General features: G+C 35.4%; 1 protein-coding gene across 2 annotated transcripts in view; it reads left to right on the top strand.

Annotated features, from left to right (window-relative positions):
- The window catches only part of CBLB (Cbl proto-oncogene B), a 213,208-nt gene that overhangs the window by 162,902 nt on the left and 28,713 nt on the right, over window positions 1-21,593 (top strand). Inside the window, exons 13-16 of one of the 2 annotated variants that reach the window (XM_047099887.1) lie at window positions 2,855-2,949; window positions 15,761-15,907; window positions 19,197-19,294; window positions 19,410-19,541. In XM_047099887.1, coding sequence (XP_046955843.1) covers window positions 2,855-2,949; window positions 15,761-15,907; window positions 19,197-19,294; window positions 19,410-19,541 — 472 coding nt within the window. The remainder of the gene's footprint in view (window positions 1-2,854; window positions 2,950-15,760; window positions 15,908-19,196; window positions 19,295-19,409; window positions 19,542-21,593) is intronic. The other variant, XM_047099888.1, reaches the window with a different exon arrangement.

Raw genomic sequence — 21,593 nt, forward strand, 5'->3', positions numbered from 1 at the left:
AGCTGAGGTGAAAATATTTGCATTAAAATGCTTTAAAACATCATTGGAAACTTGAGATTTATCTACTTAGATCTAGATGCTAACGTTGTGTTAAGCTATCTTTATTGGTTTCTCTCGAAAGGTTAAGAATACTGCTGTTGCTAATGTGATAAAAACTATCTCTGACTTGTTATGTTACTTCAAGTGACATTATTCTAAAATGACCCTGTGTACAATAATCTTTTGAAGATGCTGCTAGATAAATGCATCGAAAGATTCCCCTTTTTTTGAGATTGTGGCTTTTGCTCTTTTGGTGGAGAGGCACATGTTTATGTGAATGACCTCAAACTTATCTCTAAATCTCAAGGGCTGTCTATCAAGAAATAAGTCCTCTATGTTCACTGGCTTCATTGCCAATCTGATGGTGTAGAAGGACAAACTATAGTGATATTTTTGGGGTAGATTTTGTGTGGGTTTACATGTGTGGGATAGGGAAAAGGGGTTGTGTTTGGGGTTTTGTACAGATAAAAAGGTTTGTCTTAATTGTGCTACGATTATCACAAATGTGTTCCCTGAATCTCAAGGATCCCAAACACCTTAAGCTTAATATTTAGACAACAGTTGAATCATAAGACATTTCAAACTTCCAAGATTAGTAACAAATGCTGTCTTGAGGCATATAGAAAAATATTAATCTAGGATAACCTAGAATTTATAGTAAATTGTGTGATAACTCAGATTAAACTTCTTCCATAAGCCCAAACTTACCTTAATGTCTCCTCATTCTTCAACCTCCTTTAGCTGTAAGAGTACTTAGGATGTTCAAGACAGCATGGGAAATACAAAATGAATAAAGCACAGTGTAGTGTGGTGAGAATGAGACAGGTGTATGATTAACTAAAAGATAAGGCGTAAGAGAAGCATTCAGAAAATACAATATGGGATCCTCAAGAAGAAAAAAAAATCAAATTGAGATGCAGTGTAAAAGAAGGAATAAAGCAAGCTGCACACAAGAAGGTCACTGGCTATAGACATGAAAAGATTAGTAGGTGTTTTTATAGACACGACAGGAAGGAACCGAGTGAGGTTAGAGAAAATATGCATAGCAAAGGAAGTCCATTTTCATGGATAGAATAAAGAGAGAGAGAATAGGCAGGATAGGTGAAATTATGGCAGTGTAGATTCTAACCAATAATACGGAGTCTTGAATTCTATACTATGTTATCTTTAATTTGTTAGGAAAGAGGTCTTAAAGGTTTTTTTGTTGTTTTTGTTTGTTTTTCTATTTTTTTGGCAGAGGAGTAATAGTATCAGAATATTTAAGTTGGTAGTAATTTCAGTGGAATTGCGGTAGATTTGGGACAGAGGAAAAAGTTGTTTCCTCAGTTGAATAAAGAAGGACTGAATCTGTGGGGTTTCAGTGCGAACTGCTTCAGTCGATGGCTATCCATCCACACATTTGAGGAATTATTGTTTTCTCCTATTTTTAAACAGGCTTTTCAAATCTCCAGAGAACATAAAATATTTATTTTTAGCCCAACTTGTAATTTATTGCACTCAGGTAGCGGCAGCTAAAATGATTAAGTCTAGTGAAGTGAGTACAGGTGGGAACATGGAATTCAGAATGAAACCGTGTTTAGGATCTGTTTTATCATAGTGTGACTATAAGAGCGCATCGAATGAGGGAGCCGCGCAAAGGAGACATTGGAACTCTAGCACAGGTCCTAGATTTTCGAGTGAAACTTCAATGCCATAAGATTTAGATTGTGTAACTTTGAAATGCAAATATTGATGTATTTCAAATGTATTCTTTAAACCATGTTTTTTATTTTAAGTTGATAGAGAAGGTATGGGCTTTTCAATTTTGCATTCTAGAGCTTCAGCAGCATTTTAGAAATACGGGGGGAGGAAAAGAAATTGGTAGGTCATTGATGGGGCTTTAGGGCTATTCAGGTTACATTATAGCCTTTTGCTCCAACTTAAGCCTATCCTTTAAATATGAATTCGTAAGAGTTGAGGTGAGCGCCCCATGATAAAACACTAATAATTACTTAAAGATTTTAAAATAGGTTTAATCTTTTTTGTATGTGTGTGAATATGTCTATATGAAGTTATTTTCTCTTTTTTTAATTGCTTTATTTCAAGTTCTCGGATCAGTCACAAGCGCTGTTGCTCAGTCCCTGTAGTGTAACTGAGAAACCTGGGAATCAGAATTTCTGAATCTGAGTAACAAAACACTGGTTCTCTGCCGGTACCTTATGAGCAAGGTAACCGTTTTAGTTGGTGGTGTTCACACTGAAAATTCTGGTTAAAACTGCACGCGCTCTGAAAGAGCAGGCGGGCTCTACTTCCCAATAGTGTTGATGCTTCAGCCTTGAAAGATGAAAGGCATTTCTGTAAGGTTTTATCAAGAAGTTTAAAAATGTTCTCTTAACCCCAGAGAGATATAATTTAGAACACTTTTATTTGGGAGAATTGAAATAAGAATTGCACTGGTACTGCTTTTTCTTCCCTGAATCCTATGGAGAATGGTAACTTTTCAATAAAAACTGATGGTTATTTAGGGAATTTCACCATCTGTGTATCAAGCTGTGTGTATCTGTTTTATAGAAATTATAGTACGCATTCCTTCTCAATGTGTTTAAGAATCGTGTTGTATTATACTTTTTACATATAACTTGGTGTTCCTTTGGGTGGTGGTGGTGAATAATCACTATGGTGCAACTGACTCCTAAGTAAATTATATGATATTGCGCTTGTTTAAATAAACAGAAATTACATATTCTTTTCAAAATTATAGGTTTTCTAAGAGCTTCTACTGTTTTAAGGTCCTCCAGAAGTTAAATTCTAAATGAACCCTTGGATTTCCTTTCAGGTCTTTTCCAATGGTCACCTGGGAAGTGAAGAATATGATGTTCCTCCCCGGCTTTCTCCTCCTCCTCCAGCTGCTGCCCTTCTCCCTAGCATCAAGTGAGTTTTACTGAATTTGCAGAGCATCTCTCCATGCATACGGATATGGTAAATAGTCGATATGAGGTACTCAATACAGAAAGTACAAGGTGAATAGAAACACATCAGTAAAAGTGATTCAGCCAGATTTATAAAGTACCAGAAATCAAGGTCCTTCCTGATTCTTTGCTGGTAACCACAGCATATGTGATACTTACCTAAACTCTGAGGTTGCATATGGAACAACAGGGAGAGAGAACTTGAGTCTTCTTTGTATCTAAGAAGAAGACAGAGCAGGGGCGCCTGGGTGGCTCAGTCAGTTAAGCATCCAACTTCAGCTCAGGTCATGATCTCACGGTTCATGAGTTCGAGCCCCACATCAGGCTCTGTGCTGAAAGCTCAAGAGCCTGGAGCCTGCTTCCAATTCTGTGTCTCCCTCTCCCTCTCTCTCTGCTCCTCCCCCACTCATGCTCCGGTGGTCATTCTCTCTTTCTCTCTCTCTCTCTCTCTCTCTCTCTCTCTCTCAAAAATAAAAATAAAAATAAAGAGGACAGAGTAGGACGGTGCACTTTCCCCTCAATTTATCTCTCTTCCCAAGTGGTGTCACATTTATCCCAACTATCCAGTGTGATATCAGAAAATAATCTTTGATTCTTTCAATTTTCACAATTTCTGAATCCATTCAGCCAGTAAGTCCTATTTGCTTGTTCTTTTGAAGTTTTTTATAGTCAGCTAATCTTCCCTGTTGCCTCATAGCTGGATGTCTGGAAGAACAGACATGATGGATGATGTGTTATGATTTTAGAATTAATATCAATGGATTTTAAAATGCATTAACTGAAAAATAAGTTAACCTGGGTTATCTCATTTGAAAAATGGGGACACAAGAAGCACATTAGGCAGTTAGTTAATATAGGTACCCAAGTCAAACCAAGATAAAACCAAGTCTCCTGATTCCAATTTTTCCACTCTTTATATTAAATCAGGCTACCTGCCTTTTCTCCAATATATTTTGTTTACACAGCTGAATTGTTTTAATTCTGCTTTCCCCAGATCAGTTTCCTGCTCAAAACCCAGCATTGTTTTTTTCTTTCCTTTTAAGTTAATCTATGCTCTTCTGCTAGCAGTAAGATCCACAGAATTTTACCCAACTAAAATATTGTTCAGTAATTCCTAATGTTTCCCCTCCAATCTTGTCTTGATTTTTTTTTTTTTTTTGGCTTTGTGAATTTTTAAGCTGCTTCCTCCTATGCACCACCTTTTCAGAATCTTTATTCTATAGGTCCATGTCTCAGGCTCTGTTTCTTTATGAAAACTTCTCTGACCTCTTCATTCATAATGATAATAAGTGGTAAGACTAATTCTCAGTCTTCTTCCTACACAGTTTATTGTCTACATTTAATTATGTACTCTGCTGCACTGTTTTCTAATTTTAAAGTGCTTCTTCACATTAAAAAAAAGGTTATAAGGTTTTGAGAGCAAAATATTTTTCTTGTCCTTTCTGATTCTTCCCTAACACTTTACTGTTTTTGCTGTGTGGTGCATATATCACAAATATGTGGTTACTTGGTTGATTATCGGGTAAGATCCTCACTTCCAACTGAAAGTCTTAGAGCATTTACTCCTTTTTCTGCTGGTCACTGAGATCCCCTATACATATGGATGCAAAAGAAGGATAAGCTAAACCCAGCCCCTGAAGTTTGCACTCTACTCTAGAAAATAAAATTAACACACATGAAACCTCTGGAGAACATTATGTTGACTTGTACAATTCTAGTTGTTAGTTTTTACTTTCACTTGGAGGAAAGACTGTTACAGACCCTGGAAGTCAAGGATGTTTCATAAAGAGATGGAAATTTCCTGAGTCATGGAGAATAAGCACAGTTCAAAAAGGGAGCAGATGAGAAGCAGCAAGAGTGTGAAGTTTGCCATCATTCAGGGGACAGTGGAAAACTAAGCTCATTGGAGCATTCTCCAGTGGTAACTTATCTGGGAAATGCCAGACAATGTAGCTGACATAAAAGTTGGAAGCAAATACACATATTCTGTATAGTAGGCTCTAAATCAGTAAGAACAGATGATATCATAGCCTCAGATGAACTCTGAATATATGTAATAAAATATCTTAAGTTCAATTAATTCTGATAATTCAGAGAATGTCAGAAACAAAGTAAATAAAACCTTGCCAATTAGGTTAAATTTTCACATTCTGTTTATTAAATTCATGTTGGCAAGTGAGATAAGCAGAGGTTGCAGTTTGCTTCATATGTATTTTAGTTACGTGTTTCTCCTATAAAGTAAGAATAAATTCATAGTGTAATGTATTGACATTTTTCTAGTACTTCAGTTTGTAAGTCCTTGTAAGTATATTTTCTCTCCATTTATTCTTTTTTTTTTTTTTTTTCAACGTTTATTTATTTTTTTGGGACAGAGAGAGACAGAGCATGAACGGGGGAGGGGCAGAGAGAGAGAGACACACACAGAATCGGAAACAGGCTCCAGGCTCTGAGCCATCAGCCCAGAGCCTGACGCGGGGCTCGAACTCACAGACCGCAAGATCGTGACCTGGCTGAAGTCGGACGCTTAACCGACTGCGCCACCCAGGCGCCCCTCTCCATTTATTCTTGATTTTTCCCTCAGAAACAGTGCAGTTGCTTTACTTAAACAGATAAATACTTAAACAATGCAGATTTAACAGCAAATTAGTTTTGTTTTGCATGCTGCAAATTAACCATAGTTAACAATGCAAGGGTTGACTTTTCATTGCACATTTATCTCTTCAATTTTTTTATTCTGACTATATGGGTGGCATTTGTTCATTGTATAAAATATGGAAACTAGAAATGACAAAAATTTAACAAATATGTAAATTAGAGCATGTACATACTCCAAATATCCATGTCCAGAGTTTCAACATTTTGACATTTTTAGACTTTTTTTTTACATGACATAGATTATATTATAGAGATAATTTCCATGCCCTTCTTTGTTACTTAATATTTTAGTAGGCATTTTCCGTAGTCATTTATGGACTGTGTTATTATGAAACCAGCATGGAATTCTGAAGTGAACATTAAAATTAAATCCGACTTGGTCTCAGACCTGACTCCAGCATATTAAACATTTGTCTTGTCTTTGAACAAAGTAACTTCTCAGGGCCTCGCTTTCTCTATCTGATAAATGAAAGAGTGTTTATCTTAAATGATCTCCAAATTCCTTTTGAGCTTCAACTTTTTAGATTCTATGCAATGTTTTTTTAAGGGATGCTCATCTATAATGCTGACTTACATGAAATATTTGGCAGCTTAAATGTTCATTTGCGGCTCGTTGTGTCTCATTGCTGAAGCCAGCGTGAGTTGGATTACTGCTCTAGTTTTGCATTTTGTTTGTTATGTTTGATCTATCTGGGCCTCATTAGAATGTAAACCAGGGTACAGTGAGGAATAGACCCTTAGTACTGGAGGGGCGTAGAACAGAGGTCTCAGCAAATAGGGACGAAATGGGATGTTGGATGTTCAAGTACTTAATTCTATGTTAGACTCTTACTGCATGTTTCAAAATAAGTCCAAAGCAAAATCACAAATTACTACCCAGACTTTTGCAGTTCTCACAAACGTTGAGACCCTCAGTGTTGAATTCAGGAAAGTCACAGCTAGCATTTACCTTTAAATGTACTTTGTATTGTTATAAATATTTACTAAAGAGTAATAAGTTATTTGATGTTACTCTGATCACCATTTACTTGATATAAGAGGCTACTCTGTGATAATTTTACTTTCTTGTAAAACTGTTTGCAATTATGTGACTTTTATTGTATGACTTATGTTGAGGCCTAGAAGAATACAGAATTTATTTTTAAGAAATATCCTATTTGTAGAAGAAAACTGAAACTGTACTAGTATACATTGATTCGGTTTTTGGTTTTTTTTTTTTTTTTTTTTTAGTTTTTCTAAATGTTTCTATTTAATTAACATCATTGACATTTAGCTACAAATGTAAAATTTTAAATAAAAGCTTGAAACATGAGTGCCTACTATTTTCTAGGGGGAGAATGAAAAAAATCCTATGTGGTTTGTTTTTATTACATTTTTACTAAATTTTTACTAAATTATATTTGTCTTGAAATAATTTGATTTTTTAAAATTTAAATGAAATCTGAAACAGTTAAAAAAATTATTTCACTTGACACAAGATATTGACAAATAAACAGAAGAATTATTGCCAGTAATAATGGAATGATTATTTTCAAGTAAGATGTTCTAGAATGCAGATGAATGTCATTTTCTTTTTTCAGAAGAATATTTTGGGTGCCTTGTCTTTTAGAAATGCACCTTTTGTACTTTTGGAATATTAATCTTAAGCCTTCAAATGCATGCTGAACAAATATTATTTGATTAATACTTTTGTAAAAAAAAAAAAAAAAAAAACAAGGTTTAGGGGCGCCTGAGTGGCTTAGTGGGTTGAGTGTCTGCCTTCGGCTCAGGTCATGATCTCACGGTCTGTGAGTTCAAGCCCCATGCCGGGCTCTGTGCTGTCAGTTCAGAGCCTGAAGCCTGTTCAGATTCTTTGTCTCCCTCTCTCTCTGCCCCATCCCATACTTGCTCGTGTGTGCTCTCTTCCTGTAAGAAATAAATAAACATTTGGGCGCCTAGGTGGCGCAGTCGGTTAAGCGTCCGACTTCAGCTCAGGTCATGATCTCGTGGTCCCTGAGTTCAGGCCCCGCGTCGGGCTCTATGCTGACAGCTCAGAGCCTGGAGCCTGTTTCAGATTCTGTGTCTCCCTCTCTCTCTGCCCCTCGCCCGTTCATGCTCTGTCTCTCTCTGTCCCAAAAATAAATAAACGTTGAAAAAAAAAATTAAAAAAAAAAAAGAAATAAATAAACATTAAAAAAAAAAAAGAAAAAGAAAGGTTTGCTGTTGGAGACGGTGGTGTTGATCACTGTTACCTGCTTTTCCAAACAGATAAGGTGCTAATAACATTTTCAGTTCGGTGAATAGAGAATCCTAATTTTTGCCTGAGCTACTTTTTACTCAGTTGTGTGTAATAAGTGGAGATGCAGCATGAACTAGATAAAATCCCATCCTCACTGGAACTTGTGCTCTAGTTAGGAGAACAGAAAGTAAACAAATAATGATATTGTATTTTGTCAGGTAGTTGTAAGTGCTAGGAGGAAAAATAAAGCAGGAAAGGGGATAAACAGTATATGGAGGTTTATACTTTAGGTAAAGTCATCAGGAAAGGTAATATTTGACCAGAGCCTGAAAGCAGTAAAGGAGCAAGCCATGAGGTTATCTGGGTAAAGAGCATGAAAGCTAGACGACTCAAGTGTAGAAAAGGGAGGCACGTGAATCCCTTCAGCATGTTGAAGAGCAGCAAGGACAGTGTGACTAGAGTTGAATACGGTATTCAGGGGCTAAATAGTATACTGTCTTTAAAGCCAAGGTAAGAACTTTGGTTTGGTGAGTTTTAGAAAGTTTTGGTCAGCATTATGACATGATGCTGGTTCGCATTTTTAAAGAATTTCCCTGGCTGCTGTGTGAAGAATGGTCTTTGGGGAAGCAGGGAGACCAATGGAGAGTGCCGTCATCTGATGTGGTAGACCAGTCAGAGATGGTCAGGGCTCTGACTGGAGTAACGGTGATGGAGTTACTGGGTCAGCTTTGGGGTATATTTTGGTCCAGTGGTACCTGTTAATAAATTGGATATCTGTGAAGGATGATAGTGACGACTCTTCTTACATAAGTTTTTGGCTAAAGAAACCGAGTGAATGGTTGGTGCCATTATCCAAAGTGAGGGAGACTGGAGAAGGAACAGATGTGGGAACAGGACAGAGGTGTAAAATGGAGACTGAGGGACCTGAAGAGTTTGGGATGCCTGTTACACACACACACACACACACACACACACACACCTAGATTGAAGTGTTGAGGGAGCAATTAGACATAACATCCAAATATTATATTCAGGTAAATATTTCAGCAGGTACTATCTAAAGCTAACAAATTTATTTCTACATGTCAAATCACAAATTTAGTAGATTGGCTACGCTCTTAGGCATACGAATGTAACTCTGAGATTTTCAACAGTATACGAACTTACATATTAAAGCATTACCTTGAAGGAGACTATACCACTTACCCCTGCAATGTTGATTGTAAAAACATTATTGGTTCCTATCAAAATCTCCATTTATTATCAAATTGCTTCAGAAAATAAACTAGAAATGTAGTTTTGTGGATGTAACCTCAACTACTGCCACCCTCCTGAGTCACCAAAAAGGTCCACACTTCAAACATCAGCATCTGTGCATGTGAACACACGTGTGATTGTGGTTGTCTTTAAACAGTCTCCAGAATGGTCTATATGTAAATGTAAGTGTAAAACTATAAAGTTAGATGAATATGAATGAAATTATTTGGCAAACTCATGGGAGAGGGGAGAGTTTTGTTTTGTTTTGCTTTGTTTTTGACTAAGATTTGAAGACAGAGAAGAGAAAAAAGTACTAAGCCTTGGGAGATATTAATCCAAATATCACATTGTAATTTAAAACCACTGAAAGGGAATGAGCTTGATGGAAGTGTGTTATTTTGTATATGGTGCATACCAGGTCTCATTATTTGTGCTCAGTGTCAAAAGAGCAGGAAAACATATTCTGTTGTTATTCACCTGAGGATTCCTGTAGACTGAATGTACTTTGGTTTTACATGAATCCTTTTTATGCCCAATGATAAGAAATTATTATTGATTTAAGTATAAGACAAATATGGTATAAAACTTTTCAATGGAAGATAAAGCTGTAATTAAGAGGCTACTCTATTTTTTTTTAATTTTTTTTAACGTTTATTTATTTTTGAGACAGAGAGAGACAGAGCATGAACAGGGGAGGGTCAGAGAGAGAGGGAGACACAGAATCGAAAATAGGCTCCAGGCTCTGAGCTGTCAGCACAGAGCCTGACGCGGTGCTCAAACTCACAGACCGTGAGATCATGACCTGAGCCGAAGTCGGACGCTTAACCGACTGAGCCACCCAGGCGCCCCTATTTTTTTAATCCTAGTAAATGAATATGGTTGCTCTTTCATTAGTCTCTGAACCAGCTTTCCTCCAGTACCTTAAAATCTTTTTAAGACTGGCCAAGATATTGCACTATTTTTGTTTGTTCTACCTTGGGTAAATGGAAAGGTTCATTATTATCAAAGATGGCGGTCTCCTGTAGGTAACAATTGACATGACATATAAGGGATGGTGGAGAGTGGGTCTTTCTTTTCAGTTTGTTCACTGTGATCACTGTGGTGTTCTTCTCTCATTGTATCATGTAGAATGTTTGTGCATTTGAGTCTGACCTATTGATATGATTTGATATTTGAAACTCAGACTTATAAATTGGTGAGTTTATGCAGCAAAATAAACTTTGTTCAAATCTCCTGCAAAGTAACTTGACCATCCGAACTCAGATATTCTGGTGTTTTGTGGTGAATCCCTGGAAACTACTGGTTGATGCCTTGATGAAAACAATTGAGGGTTGCCACTATATCATTTTAAACCAGTCTCAACAGAAAAAGCAGTAATATGAGTATTATTTCTCTCCTTTTTATTCTAGTGTTGTAATTTCTAAATTCACATAGAATAATCCCTTCTCATCTTTTGTGGGAAAATGAAATTTGGTGGATGGCTATAATCTTGGTAGGGGGAATACCACTAATTCCACTAATCTTTCATTGTCTCTAACTAAAAGCTCTGATGAGAACTGACATAACATTAATCCTAATAGTCTGACAAACCTGTTAGTTATCATTTACAAAAAAGCTGATTTATGATCACAAAAAACCTAGCCATTGAAATGTGAGCCACTGGATTCTATTTAAATATACAATGTAAAATATATTCCTTATACTGTTTCTTTTTTGTCCCACAGAGGCATGATCTATCCTATATTCTCCATTTGTCCATGAACATATCGATCCATTGATAGAAAATGTATAGGATTAAAATGAGATTTTATTTTCATATTAAGGGAAGGCATCCTTGCATATTCCACAACAGTCAAGCATTTATCATGTTTCTGTTAATGTTGCTCTGTAGTCTCAAATAGAATTAAATAAGTTATGTGAAGGCCACTAAGAATATTCAGCATATTTGTGAAAGATGCATATCTGCAATACCTGAAATGAGTTAAAATGAATTTTTAATCTTAAAAAGAAAATTTTCAGTTATTAAAGCATAACTTATGTACAGTAAAATTCAGTTTTGTGAGTTCTGACTAAAGCATGGTCAGGTAATCACCACCACAGTCAAGTTCTAGGACAGCTCCATCACTCCAAAAAATCCCCCTGTGCCTATGTCAGATTCTTCCTTCACGCCAGACCCCTGGAAATTACCAGTCTAATTCATGTCCAGTACGGTTTTGCCTTTTCCAGGTCATATAAATAGAATCATGCAGTACGTAGCCCGTTGAGTCTGGCTTCTCTCTACTTAGTATAATGCATTTGAGATTCATCAATGTTGTCAAGTGTATCAATGGTTGGTTCCTTTCTATTGCTGCAGAGTACATATTCCATTATAAGGCATGCTTTATCCATCCCTCCACTGAGGGACATTTGGGTTGATTCCAGTTTTTGGCAATTACAAATAATGCCACTGTAAATATCATCGTGAAGTCTTTAACGTCCAACATACTGGAAAATTAGATTCGCAAGGAAAGTATGTGTTTCCTCAGTATCTGTCTTCTTGATTTTTAAAGCAGACCCCAGAAAATTTTAGAAATGCATATTGGTTCTAAGTTAACTTAAAAATGTAACTTAAAATCTGTTTCTCCAATTTAAAAACAAGTAGGTGAAATGCTTATAATTAAAGCTTACAGGAAAGCTTGTGTTAAACCTAATAATATACCACAGACTTTTCTTAATGTCATGAAAGAACGCTTAAAATCAGTATTATAAAACTCATTCTGATATTCTGGGGAAATTACTTATTTGTGGCATACGTGCAGTCCTTTCAAATACAGCTTTATTTTGTGTTACCACTTCTCAGGACTGATTTCTCTGAGTTAAGTATTTTATTTTCCCTGTTAGGATTCTGATAGTTAATACAAGAAATATGGACTAATGTATGTAGCAAGCTCTGAAGACTTAGTTTTAATAAAAGATATTTTAAAAAAAACCATGCCTTCAGAAATTACTAAAGATTCTTACATGTAGAAATCAAGCAAAATAATATATTTAAAAATGTTTTTCTAGATTATAAAAGAATCCTAAAAATGATTGTTCCCTCTCCTTTAACAGCTTTGTCATCTGTTTCTCTGATAACCACTCATTTTTGTCTAAAAGCTGGGAGTGCCCCCCTTGACGCATACCATGCCAGGCCTTTGTTGACTCAGGGTCTACCCTTAAGCATTTTGCAATTCAGGACAGAAAGACAGAAATGAATATATAGAAATCACAATGTCAATGAAGGCACATATACTAAATGTACATTAATCAAAAGAATTAAAGTTGAAAGAAAAGTTACACAAATAAACCCCTCTGATGATGTGCCTTTCACACCAAGAATATCAAATATTATAGAGGAGTGTATCTGAGTTTGTCTCAACATGTAAAAATCACTAAGAAAAGCATTGCAAAATGTATTCTTGGTTGGTTCCAAGTGTGCACTTGCAGAAAGTGGATGTATTTCTCACCGGAGGCTCAGATAACTAACACGCAGTGAATTTAACAGGAGGTGCAGGTTGGGGAGAGGATGGCTGTGCATCTTTGAGAGAATGTGGCCTTGTTCATTACCCATGTATTAACTCCAGAATGACACCCACAGTGCAGAATAGCCCATGGATGTACGATGATAATACAAAGGGAATGAAGTAATAGGTATAAATGGTAAGATGGTTTACTTGGCCGCTTTAACTTGGAACTAACCAAATAATAATTTGCTCTGTTTTATTCCTCTGATATCCCAAACATTTCTCAGAAGCCACATCAATGAATGAAGTGTTCTTGTGTCCCTTAAGTTAGATATTTTCTTCAGTGCCAAAAGTAAACTTACATGATAGCTTATGAAAATTGCTACACTAATTATTTTACCGCTTATTTCAAGTAAAATTGAATGTACTTTTTGAATTAGTTTGTGAAGGAAAAAAAATCCCAAGTATAGTTACAAATAGTGTAATTATTTACATGAATCGAGATTTCTTTTTTGATATTTTATATACAACTTCTTTATCTCACTTGTACCTTCTTTTTTATTAAAACTTTATTTTTTAGACAAGTTTAGAGTGATTAAAGACTTTGTTTTTTTAGATTCCCAGCAAAATTGAGAAGGTACAGTGATTTCCCATATACTTCCTGCCCCCACACGTACCTCTCCCTTCCCATCAATATCTTCCTCCATAGCGGTACATTTGTTAAAATGGATGAACCTGTTTTGATATGTAATCACCCGAAGCCTATTTTTTATTATAGAAACTGCTTTTATTTATTTTTGCCTTCTGAACTGGGTAAGATTAATTTGATATAAAAATTTATGTAATACTGAATAAAATGCACTGGAATGATATTCTTATAAACTAGCTTCTCTAAATAGACTATTATACTGATATCAGAAGTTTGCACTAAAAACACAAAGAAGAAGAAGAATATCTGACTTTAGAACTTATTAAAAAGGTGATAAATGGGATATCGAAGCACTTTTTTGGGATTTAGATACAAATGCCACTTGAAGACATTTTCCCCTTCTAGATGTAATCCAGTAAAATCCATTTAAGCTAATAATCTCTGATTAGTAAATTTTAGTGGTAAGCCTTTATTATTCCAAAAATCTTATTTGAGCTTTATTTTTCATCTTCTTCAGAAATATTCTATCTGTTGATTTGCATCAAGACAAAAGACTAGGGGGAATTACCCAGACGAAATTCTTCATCATTGAAAAGAAAATATAGAATCATCCACAACAGATGTGATTTCATAAACTGTCCATTCTTGCCTCAATATGCAGTGCTTCTTTGGAAACTCTTAAATTTTTGGAAGTAACCCCCAACCGGCAGATAGATTTCTGGCATTGATGTTGTTGCTGAACATTTGGTCAAGAAGTCTTTTCCTTTTTCTTTAATACCGGATATGCTTGAATTGCATTGGCAAAAAAAGATTCATTGTGAATGAAAGTATATTAGAGCACAGAAAGGATGTATATTGTTTCATTTGCTAATAGAACCCATTCTCGTCCTTGAGTTAGCTAAATTGATGTCCATGTGTGTAAGATTTTGTGGAAAGGTCATGTTTGAAATCCCTACCATAATATGCATCAGATCACAGTTTTGCAGTGCATGTACTCACCAGCCTTCATTTAGAATGTATCTCTTCTAAGGTTACACTATAAGAGGGGTAGTTCCTCATAAGGTTATTAGCTTGGGCTCTGGTCAGTGACAGTGGACTTTCTGTCATTCTGTTACTATGATTTTATCTCACTGTAAACTGTCATTTGAATTCAGAGGTTGCTCAAACAAACAAAAATTCAAAAATCAGTATTGAAAAAGTCTTCAAAGACAGGTAGAAATATGCTTTTGAAAAATCTTGGGAGAGATTTTTCTTTAATTTTTGAACTTTCTAGAGACTCAAATACATAGTTGAAGCTTGAAAACTTCGAGGTTTTTCACAATGTCTTCTTGTAATGGGCACAAAGAAAACCCCTTAAAAATTTTCGCATTCTAACCAGCGAGAAGAAATCTAAATGAAAAAGTTATTTCAGGTTCCATGGCACATATACCAAAGGACTCTTGCTCCCTCTACAGAAGGTGCTTCAAAATTGCAGTCCCAAAGATTAAAAAAAAAAAAGAAAAGAAACACATTCACTATGATTATCAAAAGCTTTGTCTTGCAAACTAGTTGGGTGTCCTAACGTTAGGGTATGTTTGTGTGTTTCTACTTTGATATTTTTCACTTGCATAAGCAAGAGTTACACTCCATTAATAACAATTGTGAAAAATTGTGAAAAAGGTCTGGGTTCCTTGTTTGTTTGGCTTTGTTTTCTTTTGTTTATTTACTCTCATGGATGAGTATAATGCTTGAAAAACTTCTTTGGATATTGGGTGATTGTTCCACTCATTTTCTTTCTTTTTTATTAGAGAATTGAAGCCATGAAAATAATGTACTCTACCTCAAAGACTTAATAAGTTCTCTTATTATCTACTTCTAATTGTTCCAGTCATTTTTAGTTCTTAGTTGTTGGGAAAAAAATTAATAATTTGAATTGTACTTGAACCTTACTGGAGAAATAATTCATTTAATTGAACCGGATTTGTTTTCAACTACAGGTAATATTCACAAGAGACAAAGTTGACCTTTTTATAAAGACTTCATTAATATATAAAACTACCATGTACGTATATATATATATACATACATATATATATATATACACATACATATATATATATATACATACATATATATATATATATATATATATAAAATCTTAATTTACCCATTTAAGTTAAATTGGAACAAAATGTTAATATTTTAATAGCTTTGGTTTGGATAATTTTATACATTCTGTTTTAACTTCAAGATCTTTGTATTTAATTTGACAGGTTACTAGTTTTTCTTACTCTGCCATTTAAAATTATAAGTATGGAAATTCTTTTATTTCGTCAATAGAGTCTTAACAAAAGATTGAAAATCCTTTCATTTGTATTTAGTATAAGAACAGCCCTTCTGATGTTACCTTGTAATTGAAAAATGAACACAAGTACAAAGTAGCTCCTTTGATTTGAATAGATCACATTCAACTTGCCTGTTCTGAATTGTTATGCTTAAACTAGACTGGATTTTTTTTTTCCCTCTCTGGTAGGTGTACTGGCCCGTTAGCAAATTCCCTTTCAGAGAAAACCAGAGACCCAGTAGAGGAAGATGACGATGAATACAAGGTTCCTTCATCCCACCCTGTTTCCCTGAATTCACAACCATCTCATTGCCATAACGTAAAACCTCCTCTTAGGTAAGCATATGGGCAGCTTTTTATCATCTCACATCTGCATAAGCATTATCATGTGTGGTATTTGTAGGCAACTGAATCACAGCTATTTAAATAAAAATCCTTGATTTCTTGGTCAAAGCCTCCTCTTATTATATACTATTTTCTGCATTCCTTTCATAGAAAACTAAAAGATGCAGAGTTCTCATTACTCAAGAAGTCAGTTGACTAAACTAATTGACTAGTAAATCTAATGGAACATTTTGCTGCCCCTCTCCCCCCAAAACAAATTATAATCTAATAAAACTTTGCTGTATATTACATATAGTGGTAATTAATTCATGAATTTTCAATATACTATTTTCCAATGCATTTTATCAGTTCTTAGTACATACCTCATGAGGAAAAATCAGTGCCCAGAAACTAAAGTATTACCTTTCTTAGAATTTTTTTTGATGTAAGGACTAGTATAATTTATATTCATTTCCCTTCTTGATATGCTGCCTACTTCTATTTATCATATCCTGAAGAAGTTAAGAAAAAAAGACTAAGAAGTATTTACCTTTTTTAATGAGGTACTATTTTACTTTTCCTTAGATCAAATAAGAATGTGAGAAATAGGGTTTTCTTTTTTTTTTCTTCTTGCCAGTTGTTTGTTCTCATTGTAATGGAGACAACCTTGAAGTGTCAGCCCCACTGAGGTATAGAGCAGTTGTTAAAACTGGGTGGTGCGTACTGAAATATTAGTTTGTGTTTAAGTAGGATGATTCTGCACTTGTATAATTGATTTATTAATCTGTAATCTAATACTATTTTTCTTTATCTCATCTGACTTACATGAAGTACTCAATAAGTCAAATCTCAGTTTTAAAACTTAGTGAGCTCATTTCCTTTGTATGACGGAATCCCTGGAGCTTTGCTTGGCATACAAAACGGGGTTTCACTCACTACAGCTGGTGGCTCAGCCTTCCTGCCTTCCAGCACCTCTTGATTGAGGATAGGAAAACTACTGAACACTTCAGCCATCTGTCTTATCTTCGTGCATCGTTTCCGTTTTAAGGTCAAGTCCATCAATGGAAAGCATTCTGTGAGTGGAGTGTTCCCTCCTTTCCAGATGAAAAATCTAAATAGAATGTTTTAGTGTCTTTCTTAGACTATCACACCAAGGTGAAATGCAATACTTGGAAAAGAGAAGCAAATCTTCATTTTAACCAGAGATCTGTCGAAATGAGTGATCCTGGTTAAAATTATCAACACTCTACAGAATTCTTAACCAGGATCACTAACATTCTGCAGTCTAGGGCTTCATATTTCAAAACAAGAACCATTTCATTTCTTGCTAATCACTGGTGTTTAAGACATTTGTTGATAAAATAGTGTCCTTGAGAAGATAAATGACTGAGAGGCAATTTGTTATTTTGGAAGAACCAAATGTCTACTACTACTCTTATTAGAGGAAAGTTACTCCTTCATATCGAATACAAATGGTCACAATTTTTAGTCCCTTTGGCTCCTACAAATGTATAGTAATGTGTAAAGACTGAAATAAGATGAGCTTTTTTGGTCTTCTTGGGATTTCATTTTTTTTTTTCATTGCTGAAGAGGTGAGAGTTATATTTGAAATACTTTGAATTTTAATTGTTAGATCATATCAGATGAGATTTTTGGGGGCAGACCTCCCAAGTCCTGAAAATAAATTTGAATTATGACCGCCATTACTATCTTTCCATTGTTATAGAGAAGTAATAAATGTTGATTATCCCTAAACTTAATAGGAGTGAATTTTTTATCTTTTTGTTCTTGAAAGCCAATGGATGAAGTACCTTCTTTCCTCCACAGAGCACTCTGTAAGCTTAAATACTTCCTATCCTAATATGTTTCCCCCACCCTTTGGAACATCAGAAGAGATAAATTATCAATATGCAGAAAAAGTTAAACAGTAGATGAATAATTCAATTCAGTTTCAGTAAAAATCCATCATTATTATGAAAATTCAATACATGATAACTATTTTAAAATGAACCATCTCTGGCCCCTGAAACAGATGTGGCCACCAGAGAGAATAGAAATGAATTTCAGATGAAGCCCTCTTGCAATAACTATTTAAATATCCGCTATCTCCTCCATTATGTATGTACTTTTACTTTGCCCCGAGAATTCAGAGTAAATCAGAGAAACGGAAAATGTAAACTCTGTTTTCTATAGCTTTTTATGAACAGAATAGCTTGGTGAGCAGAGAGTTCGTTGTTACACAGCTATATTCTAAAGACAAAGTATGCTCTGTACTTTCTCTTCCTACTATCTTCCCAGGCCCCAGTTTTGTCCATTGTGTTCATAGTATTAATGAACACATAGTTCAAAGTATTAATACTAACAACAAAAATACTGCTTTAGTAAATATTATCCTTTACAGACACCTTGTCGTGTACCCAAAGCCTTTGCTAAAGTCATTTTTCTACAGTTATCAGAAGGGCGGGGTTTTGTTCATAGTAGTAGTGAAATTGTGACAGACCCTAGGTATTTGAATATGCCTATCAAAATTTTAATGAAATTATAGAACATTTAATAATTCTCCTTCTTTGTGGGTTCTAGTTTACCTTAAGGAAAGTTTAAATTACAGAAATAAAAATATGTTAAACATCATTAACAAATAATAAAGTCATTGGGACTATTACATGTGTATATGTGTGTATACACACACACACACACACACACACACACACACACACACACACATACATATATATAGGCCTTACTACATTTTCAAAAACTTGACAAGGTATTATTGAACTTGTCCAAAATGATGTGTTAACTTCACAGATGTGTTTAGGAAATCAACAATTTTTGTAGTGCTTGTATTTCTTTATTTCATTTTTTTCCTAAAGATTATCTTTTTACTTATTTTATTTCTTTGCAAAAATAGTTCAGTAAGAATATCTGGATAGGGGCGCCTGGGTGGCTCAGTTGGTTAAGTGTCTGACTCTTGATTTTGGCTCAGGTCATGATCTCAGTCATGAGATCCCGCCCTGGGTCCGGCATTGCACTGGACATGGTGCCTAAGATTCTGTCACCCTCTGCGCCACCTCCCTGTGTGCTCACAGGTGTGTGTGCACCATCTCTCTCTCTTTCAAAAAAAAAAATCTAAAAAGAATATTTGAATAATATTTCTTACACTTTTTCCAGAAAAGGAAATCACATTTATTTTCAAACTTTAGCATATGAGCAGGGTTGCTAGTTCCTATCACCTCTCCAAATTACTTTTAAATGGAAAGTAATCTTCCTTATGATTTTTGTTCTTTGATCTCTGTGTTAGGTCCTGTGATAATGGTCATTGTATATTGAATGGAACACATGGTACATCTTCAGAGATGAAGAAACCAAACATCCCTGAATTAGGCATATATTTAAAGGGTATGTATAAAACCTATTCTCTTTGTGTTCTTCATCTTAATGGTCAGAATTTAAAGGCAAAATTCCATGCCATTGTTGTACTGAAAATACATTAAGATTTTGTGTTATCCTCTAGGAGATGTTTTTGATTCAGCCTCTGATCCAGTGCCATTACCACCTGCCAGGCCTCCAACTCGGGACAATCCAAAGCATGGTTCTTCACTCAACAGGACGCCCTCTGATTATGATCTTCTCATCCCTCCATTAGGTTGAAACCTTTAAAAATTTTTCAAATAAGCCACCCTGCCTCTTATTTCAGTTAATATCTGAATTATTAGAATTCAGAGTTCAGTGTAACACAGACTTACAGGGTTATGAGTTGGTCTGAATTAGAATGGATTCTCTGGATAGTGGTGGCTCTTAAATTCATGTAACCATTATTCCACTTATATGATTGAAGCAATGGTGTACGTAGCTGGCCATCAATCTCCGTGTTATCAAGCTGTCTTCTCATGTACTAAATGCAATCTTAAAAACCTATCAGAGCATCATTCCTTCCCCTGAGGCCTTGTGTTCCACTAGACTTGAAATGTTCATCTGAGATTTTCTTTAAGTACAATTCTTTAATGAATGTGTACTTACTTTTTCTTTCAGGATACAATGACCCCATTCACTTAGCTAATTACATTTTGGAAACTTACATATTTTATTCTAGAGAACTGAGAAATAGATTCTGTCATAGAATCATTGCAACTGCACATCCAAGGAATCTCAATTTTTCTGGTTCAAATTTTAATATGAAGTACACTAGTTTGTGTGTGTGTGTACATGTGTGAAGGTACATGTGTGTATATATGTTAAACTTGGCTGGTGCTGGTATCTGTGTTGATTTCATTAATTCTAAGTTGGAAGCTTCTCCCCCTATTTTTAGAGGAAGACAATTAGAATCTCCACACACCTTAAGGCTTCACAAGTCACCGTAACATAACGTATGTGAATTAATTATTAGGCTCCCAGAAATGTGAAATGACTCTTGAGTTTTTCCACAAACCCCATCAACCAGTGTTTCTGGTTATGTAACAGCAGTGTCTTTTGCTCCTGTTCATTCTGTAGTTCAGTTCTTCATTCTCAACTACATGAATTACAAGCACCTGCTAACTTCTTTACCTCCAGTTTTTTTCTCCCTCCCACTTCTTCCTATATGCTGGTTTTTGACCTGCTACCCAAGTCTTGATGATCTAAATCAAGCATCGTCCAATATAACTTTATGTAGTGATGAATGTATATATTCACATGTGTGACTGTGGATGGAACTGAATTTTAATTTAAGCTAAATAGCCATGTGTGGATGCTGACTACCACATCGGACAGTGCAGATCAGTGTTCCTGCCTGTCTTTACAACTCAACCTTCCTCTAGCTCTTCATGTGCATTTCATGCTTTATTTATACTATTTATTTTATACTATTCAGTCTGTCAAGAAGATACCATCCTAGCATTTGATGAATAAGTGGTTTTGAGGCTCTGATATCCCCGGCCTTCCTGTTCTTGGTAACACCTTGCTAAATGCCACTTTCTACATTTTCCTTCCCTCTTAAACGTGTAGCTTTCTCTGTGGGACCTGTGATACTTTCACCTGTGAATCATACCTCTTTGTGAATTTTTCTTAGATCTCCTTGTGGACTCTAAGCTCCTTGGATCAGGTCCTTGTGATTTTGATCTTCATAGTTACCCACGTGCCTAGCATGGGACCTGACATTTAGGGGCTGAAAAAGGATTTGAATGAATAAGATGATGAATGTAGCAAATAGCTGAAGGCTGGGCTGACAGCAAAGCTCTCTCCCTCCACCCTCATACCTTCAAATATTTTAAGTTAGACAAATATTTATGATCATTAGAGAATGTGTTTTGAATATTTTTTGCAAGGCAAGTTAGATGAATGGTAAAACCATTTTTCTTTAAAATGTAACTTTGGGGGCGCCTGGGTGGCGCAGTCGGTTAAGCGTCCGACTTCAGCCAGGTCACGATCTCGCGGTCCGTGAGTTCGAGCCCCGCGTCGGGCTCTGGGCTGATGGCTCGGAGCCTGGAGCCTGTTTCCGATTCTGTGTCTCCCTCTCTCTCTGCCCCTCCCCCGTTCATGCTCTGTCTCTCTCTGTCCCAAAAATAAATAAACGTTGAAAAAAAAAAAATTTAATAAAAAAAAAAATGTAACTTTGGCTTAAGTCGATAAATTTAAATACATGCATTTTTATTACTGGAACATGTACGTGTTTGTTTATATCCTGTTTGATTCACAAAGTATTTGAGATTACTTACAAAAA

Source organism: Lynx rufus, unplaced genomic scaffold, assembly GCF_022079265.1.
Source record: "Lynx rufus isolate CCGP_SWC_20201006 ecotype Redwood Valley unplaced genomic scaffold, mLynRuf1.p SCAF_5, whole genome shotgun sequence".
NCBI classification, from domain to species: Eukaryota; Metazoa; Chordata; class Mammalia; order Carnivora; family Felidae; genus Lynx; species Lynx rufus.